General features: G+C 55.3%; 1 protein-coding gene across 4 annotated transcripts in view; it reads right to left on the reverse strand.

Annotated features, from left to right (window-relative positions):
* MAPKAPK3 (MAPK activated protein kinase 3) overlaps positions 1-7,910 on the reverse strand; it is a 28,136-nt gene extending 20,226 nt beyond the window's left edge. For 2 of the 4 annotated variants that reach the window (XR_015151585.1, XM_086367815.1), the window contains exons 1-2: positions 7,772-7,910; positions 7,220-7,495 (exon numbers count right to left, since the gene is read on the reverse strand). Coding sequence is in view for 2 of the 4 variants with exons in the window: in XM_086367815.1 (XP_086223941.1) it covers positions 7,220-7,444 (225 nt within the window). In the remaining 2 variants the exon portion in view is untranslated. Of the gene's footprint in view, positions 1-7,219; positions 7,496-7,756 lie in introns of all 4 variants that reach the window. The other 2 variants (XR_015151586.1, XM_086367816.1) reach the window with 1 other exon arrangement.
* Between the last annotated feature and the right edge of the window lie 1,014 nt (positions 7,911-8,924).

Genomic DNA, 8,924 nt, shown 5'->3' on the forward strand with positions numbered 1-8,924 from the left:
GGATGAGTCCTGAGCACCGGACCAGCCCCCGTCTGTCCTCTGCCTGCCCTCAGCCAATACCAAGCCCGAAACCCACAGGACAGAGGGGCAGGGTCTGAGAGGGGAGCAACCAAGTGACAGCAGGAGAAACAGAGCTGGGAAAGAAGAAAGGGAAAGGACAAGGAGGCGGAGAAGACAGAAAGGGAGAGCATCACAAAGGGAAAGCAGCAAGCACAAAGCCACAGTCAAAAGAGAAAAGCGATCCTAATCCCAAACCGGCAAAAAATAAAACCCAAATCAATTTTCTCAGCGTCTCTGACCTGTCCAGTGCTAAAAAGGCCTCCTGAGGTGCCCTGTTCCCCCAAAGAGCCACCTGGTACCCCTGCCCTAAACACACTGCCACAGTTCCCACACAGAAGGATTTTAATCACAATTACACTAGGCCTAATCCAATTAGTTCCTGAAGGGCAGAGGGTGGGGAGGGGATTCTTTCATACCATTCTTTCCAACCCTGGAAGCGGCTGGCTGCCCCAGGTGCAGTGTGAACACAAGGGAGTCCTGACGAAGGCCAAGAATGTGCCGCTAAGAAATGCTCCATAAAGAAGGCTGAGCACCAAAGAATCAATGCTTTTGAACAGTGGTGTTGGAGAAGACTTTTGAGAGTCCCTTGGACTGCAAGATCAAAGCAGTTGATCCTAAAGGAAATCAACCTTGAATATTCATTGGAAGGACTGATGCTGAAGCTAAAGCTCCAATACTTTGGCCACCACATGTGAAGAGCCAACCATTGGAAAAGACTCTGATGCTGAGAAAGATTGTAGGCAGAGGAGAAGGGGATGACAGAGGAGGAGATGGTTGGATGGCATCACCAACTCAGTGAACATCAATCTGAGCAAGCTCCAGGAGATGGTGAAGGACACGGAAGCCTGGCGTGCTGCAGTCCATGGGGTCACAAAGAGTTGGACACGACTGAGTGACTGAACAACAACAACAAAGAAATGTACTCAGGCCGCCCCAAATGACAGCCCTGGGCCTTACAGGCTCTTGCTGTCTCACGACAGGATCCTGGGGATGTTAGCCACCAAGACCAACTTCTGCTTCCCACCACATATCCAAACCCCTTGCCACAAAGACAACTGTTTTGCAAAAAATTCCCAAACTGCCTTTTTCCAAGGTTACTCGGGGAGAAGGCAGAAGGAAGCCCAGAGTCTGGTCCTCTCTCAAGCCCAGGCAGCCTGTCATGTGGAGCCACACATGGCCCCAAAGAGGCAGGAGGGAGGGCAGCAAAGTTCTCCTCAGAAAAGGTGGGAGCCTGTGGGAGCTGACTGGGGCTGTGGTCTCTGTACCCCTAGAGCAGCAGACCCACCCATCCACATAGCACCTGGCACCCACTTTTACAGCACAGGTGTGCTGGCAAGGTGCCTCACCTAAGGACAACCGCTGTCCCCAGTCCTTGCTTGGTGGCCATCACCTTTGGACACATGGCAGCCAGTTGCCAGGCTGGGACCAGATGAGGCTGGGGGCCTGCAGAGCCAGACGCTCCACCTGCTGCACCCTCGCAGGGGCCTCCTACGAGGACGTCCCAAGGAGGCCCTGGGAGAGGAAGATGAGGGATCCGAGTAGGAGAGCAACTTCCCCAAGGGCAAACCTGGGGACCAGGCAGACACATAACAGACCTCTGTTGTCAGGGAGACCAGGCTGTGGGCTGAACAATAGCCCAGGTGACCCAGAAGACCCTACAGCATCCCTGGAAATAGCATTTCACAAGGGTCCTGGTGACACTACGAAAGAAAGTTCTGGGAGAAGGAGGGCAGGTTTCTGCCCACCTAGTGAGGGAGGGCACCAAAGACAGACAGACGCCTCAATGCGGGAGACCCGGCTTTGATCCCTGGGTTGAGAAGAGCCCTGGAGAAGGAAGTGGCAACATACTCCAGTACTCTTACCTGGGAAATCCCACGGACAGAGGAGCCTGGTGGGCTGCAGTCCATGAGGTCGCAAAGAGTCAGACATGACTGAGCAACTAACACTTTCAATTTCACTTTCTAGTCTAGTGGGATGACGTATGAATCTGAGTTCTGACAAATGGCGAGGGAGAGCCACTGCTGACCTTTCCCCAATCCTTCAAATCCTACCTAACTGCCTCTTCTTCCACAGGGCCCTTTGGTCCCTCCACGGCTCCCCAGAGTTTGTTAGGGCCTGGACATCACTTGCTGAGATGAGGACACAAGACTGGAAGTGGGGAAGCAGTACCCCACAGCAAGTGCTGAGTTGTGCAAACCAAGCATGTTGTCACACACACACAGCCCCTGTGCCCTCCTCTGTCATCCACATGCTTCTCAGACCAGAGGCCTGCATGGAAGCTGGCAGTCTCTTCCAGGAAACCTCCCCTGGCTGGCCCAGTCCTGACAGTTTCCTCTCGCCCACTCACCAACCTAACTTCCTGCCTGTGGCACCCTGGACTTTTGCTGGGCTGGGCTTGTCTGAGACTCACAAGGCTTGAGATGAACCATACACCCTTTCTGAGGCATTCCCACAGCTAGCACGGTCCTTGTGTGCTGGCTTTGTGGGGGGGGGGGGACCACCACCTGTCTACTCCCAAGCATAGCACCCTGCACAATGAGGAGAGCTAGACAGACGCAGACAAACAGCAGCAGGACCGCCTGGGGCCCAGTGCAGTCATGGAGGACGCTGTTAGCCTTCTTCCAGGAGCCGAGTGTCAGAGAGCCTCCTACGTCCCCACAGACTTGCATGAGGCATGAGGTGAGTTAGGCACTAAGACTCTGGGATCAAACTGCCTAGACACATGTCCCAGTCCTGCCACACAGCAGCTGGCCATCTTGCGCAAGTGAATCACCTCTCTGAGTATCAGTGTCTTCATCCATAAAATGGGAATGAAAAGAGTTAGGTAAGATAACGTGTACTGTGCACAGGGCCAGGGCCCGGCAGACAGAACACTCCGGAAAACTGTCGGCCATTCCTGGGAGTATCAGACCCCACAACACCAAGGTCTGAAGCCTGGAGAGATAGCATCAGTTCCCGGCTGGGGTGGGAAAATGATTCTGAAAGTCCCAGCAGAGGGGATCCTGACAGCAGGCTAGGAACACAGCTGCTGAAGCTGTGAGGGAGGCCAGCTGGGCCGGGCCGGAAACATCTCAAAACAATCCCCTTCTGGGACTTTCCTGGTGGCTGAGTGGAAGAGAATCTGCCTGCCACCAGGGGACGTGGTTTCGACCCCTGATTCGGGAAGATCCCACATGCCACAGGGCAGAGAAGCCTGTGCACCCCAACTATTGAAGCCACAACTACTGAAGCCTGTGAGCCCTAGAGTCCGTGCCCTGCCACAAGAGAAACCACAGTGAGAAGCCTGAGCACCACTAGAGAGTAGCCTCCACCCGTCGCAACTAGAGAAAAAGCTCACGTAGCCATGAAGACCCAGCATAGCGAAAAATAAAGAAATTTTTTTATTAAAAAAAATAAAGAAAAATTAAAAAATTTTCAAACTGTCCCCAAATCCTGCTATTTGCATTTCATAGGGCTTGACACCCTCCCTAAGATCCTCATTTCAAAAAACAAACTGCCCACTTCTGGCAGTTCAGAAGGCTACTTGAGTCTGGTAGTACTGGAGTTACTCAGATTCTTTCCTTTCAGGAGAGGGGCGGCCTGGAGAGATGCAGTAAAACCACTAGGGGGGACTCCATTGTATGAGGCGGCCAGCCCTCCACACGCTTCCTGATGTGTCAACTCAGTAAACGAGGCCCTGCAGAGGGTGATCTGACCGGTCTGGAGGTGGTAGGTGAAGGGGTGGCAGCTGCTAAATGAGAAAGTACCTGGCCTGCCAGGCAGCCCCACCCAGCCTCAAATCCAGCTCCACAGCACCAGCTCCAACAGGCCAGCCCCACCCATGGAGCAACGCAGGGACCTCCTGGCATGTGGATTCAACACCCCAAAACTCCACTCCGACAAAGACAGGACGAGGACGGCACTGGGAGCCCCAGGGGCTCCTAACATTTTTTAGTGGACCCAGAGGCCGGAGAGCAGGACTGGGAAAGAAGACTCCCACTGCAGACCCCCTCAAGCTACTCAAGCCTTTGTTTTTTTGTTTTCTATGATTTACTTTTAATTGAAGGATAATTGCTTTACGATATTGTATTGGTTTCTGCCACACATCAGCATGCATCAGCCATAAGTATACATACGTTCCCTCCTTCTGGAACCTCCCTCCCACAAGCCTTTGTTTCCATTTATCTAACTGTCACTATCATTTCTGCCTGCCAGGCGGCCAGGGATCACACGTGTACTTGGCAGAAAGTCAGGAGGGGAGATGATTCTGGTCTCTGCTATAATTTCCCATCCCAATCAAGTCATGTGGCTTCTGACCACTAACTAACTCCAGGTCCTGACTTTCTTATATGGATAAGGCTTGAGGGACTGGCTCTCCATGTGAAGGGGTGGCTGTGTCCACTTAGCAGTGAAGATATGGGGTGTCAATGAACCAGTTAGCCCTGGAAGGGATTACAAACAAGAGGTCAGTAGGAGGCAGTCCCCTGCCCCAGACACTTGGCAGGCAGACCTCCAGTTCCTGCCAAAGGGACTACAGAGGTGCTAAGGGTGGTGTGGAGACTGGAATGTCGGCACTGCGGGTAGAAGCTTCCTCGGGAGAGAGTCGCTGAGTGTGAGGGAGGCCAAGACGGATCAGGCCAAGTGGTCAGGGGCTCAGGGAAAGGAGAAGAGGCCCAGCTCCCCAGGAAGGAGGAGCCTGCTTCTCTGGGGCCCCCAAAGAACAGCAACAGCTACAGGGACACTGACCACAGCTCTTCCTGTTTTATGAGCGTCTGCTGTGTTCTAGGCTTCATGCCAAGCACTATCTATCACTTTGAGCAACAGGGCCAGGAAGACAGGCACGAAGAGAGGGCAGGACACTAGGCCTGGCCCACAAATGGCAGAGACGGCCTGGACAAAGCCAGATTACAAGCCAAGGAGAGGTCTGCCTGGGAAGGGATGTAGGTCCAGGGAGGCAGAAAGGCCAGAGCCCAGGGCCTCTGCTTAGGCTGACCAGGGGCAATTGGGGAAACAGCTAGGCAGAAGCAGAGAGAGGGCTGAGACCCACTCAGGGACTGACTGAGCTCCCGGGGCCCAAGACAGGCCATGTGCTGAGGTCTCCTGGTCCTGGCCCTCCTGTGCAGGGGCAGAGGCTATAAACAGAAAGGTTTATAGGTTTATAGCCTCACTAGAGCCATCACTCATAATATAGATATGATGTGCTAGAGGTTGTGGTTGTCCCATCTTGGAAGCAGGAGAGGACCTGCCTAGTTGGGTGGGGATTTGGTCACTGGAGTGGGGTGGGGGGTGGCAAGAACAGGAAGGTGCTGGGGTGGGGGCCTCATGGACTCCATGTCCCCCTTGTGGGCCAACCTAACACCAAATTCTGAAGATCCCAAGCCAACATCTCTAGCCATGCTCACCCAAAAAGCCTAAAGGGGAACAACAGGGGAATCTGTTCTGGATCTGCCCCCTTTCCAGTCCACAACAGGGACCACTATCAAACACAGCACCTGCAGGAAAAGTCTTAGAGCCAGTCCTGCTTAAGCCAGTGCTGCCTGGGCCCATGAACTCCAGCCTCCCACTCCATCCCTGTCTCACTTACAGCCTCTGGAGTACCACACGGGGTGGTCGGAGCTCAGCCCTGGCTCACAGGGCCAAAACCTCAGTATTAAGAAGAGGCTTCAGATGGCCCCTTGCCCACCCAGGCTGCACCCTGACCCAAGCAGGAGTGAAAGGGCCAAGATGGTGCTGAAGGAGAGAATGAAGATTGTCACTGCTCACTTCCTTAGCTCCATCTCCCCTCAGAAGAGCCACCCTTTTCCTGAAGGACTTGGAGAATCCCCTGCCAGGGGCTCCAGAAGGGCTCCCAACCCCACTCCATGGCTGGGTTCGTAAGCAAAGAAGCTGTGCCTGAGACCCAGCCTCACCAGCCCAGCCCTGAGATCTTCCAGACCCATCCTCATGATCCCTTCCAAGACCACCCTGGGGAGATGACCCCCTCTATCACTCCTGGTAAGCTGGGCCCAGGTTCCTGCTCAGATACTTGCAGACTCTGTGCCCTAAGCAAGTCCTGTGGCCTCGCCAGGCCTGTGCCAGGCCACTTTCTCTACATGCATGATTCCATTCCAAGCTCACATTAACTCCGTATCTTAACAACCCTTGAGCAGAGGAACCTGATTTTTGAGAGTCCAAGATCTAGTCCAAGGTCACAAAGCTGGCAAATGCAGGCCAAAGATTAGAGCTACAACTGCAGGACTCTGGGCTCAGGCTCATAATTGCAACACCTGTAAAATGAGAAGATCTTCAGCTGTATTCTAACCTCCAGGAGCCACGCTCCTTGCCATGCTCTACCTATCCACCAAGTCGCTGGCAGAGGCTGCAACTAAGTGAAGTTCCCAGCGAGGACAGAGTCAAGGGATTTGAGGTATGGGGCACAGTCCTGGGCCCAAAACTGTATGACCTAAGCCAGGGCTACGGAGCTCGGTCAGCACCCTCAAGACTCCGGGACTCCAACTATATCAGCGAGGTCTTAACCAGGCCCACAGAGAGTCTATGGTGTGATGTGGCTAGATGGCTGGCCCGCCCTCTGCCCAGGAAACGGGGTGGGTCAGGTCGGAGGAGGGTCTGCCCCTTTCAACCCGGGTCTGGTTGACTCATTTGGAGCCCATGAGTAGCTTCCTGCCCACAGGGGCAGTGGGTGTCAGGCTTGCCTACCAGTCAGCCCTGGGAGACTGTCACCACTCCAGCCTAGGCAGACAGGGGCCTCAGGAGAATTAGCCCCACCCCAAGCTTTTGTGGGGACTCAGGCAGAAAGTAAGTGAAACCCATTCCAGTCAGAAGAGTTTCTCATAGAAGGAGCAGCCAAGCTGAATGCAGGTCCCCCTCAGGCCCAAACTCACAGGCCCAGCCAGAAACCCAGAGTCAGGAATTACTCACTCCTTGCTTCCGGGTACAGCAGGCTCTACCCACAGCTAACTACACCCCCTTGCTCCCTGGGACATTCTGAGCTTAGCTAAGCTAAGCCTCAGTTTCCTCATCTGTGAAGCAGGAGGGACCAGGAGCCCAACCTTACACACGAGTAAGAGGAGAAAACGGTAATGCTTAGCCTAAGAAGCTTAACAGAGGCCCTAGGCATAGCCCGTATCCACAGGGCTCTGCTGTTGGGCCCCCGCCCATGCGGGAGCGCGGGGTCACTGACCTTCAGGGCACACTTCTGCCCAGTGCGCCGGTGGAAGCACTCCAGCACCTTGCCGTTCACACCCAAGCCCAGCACCTGCTTGGACAACTGGTAGTCATCGGTCACTGCGTACTTCTTGGGCTCCCGCCGCCCCCCGAGGGCGGGGGCGCCGGCGGAACAAGGTCCGCAGGGTACACCTGACGGGGGCGCAGGGCCCCCCTGCTCCTCTGCTGTCTCCACGTCCATAGCCCCGCGGGGCGCTCAGAGGCGGCCCCAGCCTGGCGCGTCCGGAGCCACCTGGGAAAGAGACGAAGAGTGAGTTCCGCTCAGACTCCTTCAATACACTCCAGCCAAGGACGCCCTCAGCCGGACTGGGCTTCGGGCCGGGGACAGGGCTGGGAATGAGGAACGAGTTGCTGGAGAGGACGGACCCGCGGCAGGGGGCGGTGGTCACGCAAGCCGGGCACCAGGCGAGTCCTGCCCGGACCACCAGTCAAGAGGGGAAAGCGCCGGGAGGTCCCGGGGTTAGGAGGTGGAGGGGGCCCTGTGAGGGCGTACCTGACGAGGGCGTACCTGACGGCAGCTCACAGGGCCGTGGTTGCCGGTAAGGGGCAGGGACAGGGGTCGCCAGAGGCCGCGGCCCTGAGCGCCCAGAGCCGAGAGTCGCGCCGCCGCCTGCCCACGTGACCGCTCCCCTCCCCCGCGCGTCCCCGGCTACAAGCCGGGCTGGGTCAGCCTTAAAGGGCCAGGCTGGCCCAGGCAGGACGGGGCGGGGCCGGACCCGCCTAGAGCGGCGGCAGAAATAGGGGGCGTGGCTTCTAGAGGGGGAGGAAACCTCCTAGGCTCCGCCAGCCGCTGGGGAAACCCAGCGCTAGAGCGGCCGGCTAACGGGTGAGTTGTGCGAGCAGCCAATTGTACAAGCCACCAAGGAAGTGGCAGCACAGAAAATCTTCTCCTGGAGCCCCAGGTAGCCCCTGGAATCGAGTGTTTTCTCTGGAAGCTCCCAAAAGGCCCTCCAGTACAATGTGAAAGGTTTGCAACTTAGTGGTGGCCCACTGCCAGTCTATCTAAAGTCTTAATTTTTGTCAACAGGGAGAATGAAATGGAATTTTGTTGAGATTCGCGTCTCTCTGGTTCCTGGTTGCTCTTGGGATCTTTCTAGCACTGGTATCTCTCCCCTTCTGTGCATCTCTTGTTCATATTCCCTTGGAAAACAGCATCCTAAGACTGCTGCTGCTGCTGTTGAGTCGCTTCAGTCGTGTCCGACTCTCTGCGACCCCATAGACGGCAGCCCACCCAGGCTCCCCCGTCCCTGGGATTCTCCAGGCAAGAACACTGGAGTGGGTTGCCATTTCCTTCTCCAATGCATGAAAGTGAAAAGTGAAAGTGAAGTTGCTCAGTCCTGTCCGACTCCTAGCGACCCCATGGACTGCAGCCCACCAGGCTCCTCTGTCCATGGGATTTTCCAGGCAAGAGCACTAGAGTGGGGTGCCGTTGCCTTCTCCGATCCTAAGACTAGAAATCCTAAATTCCTATTTGGTCATATCGACCAACTTTTCACCTTATGACTTGAACTTTTGGTGTCATGTTTAAGAAGTCTCCTCCTTCCACCCTAGTGCCAGATATTCTTTATTAGCTAAGTGGTCTTCCCTTCCACTCTGAGCCCATCTTAGATTGTGTGCTTAGTCGCTTAATTGTGTCCAATTCTTTGAGACCCCACGGACTG

The sequence above is a fragment of the Bos grunniens genome, chromosome 22, assembly GCF_055505025.1.
Source record: "Bos grunniens cultivar Pamir isolate PY7600 chromosome 22, Bosgru_T2T1.0, whole genome shotgun sequence".
Lineage (NCBI taxonomy): Eukaryota > Metazoa > Chordata > Mammalia > Artiodactyla > Bovidae > Bos > Bos grunniens.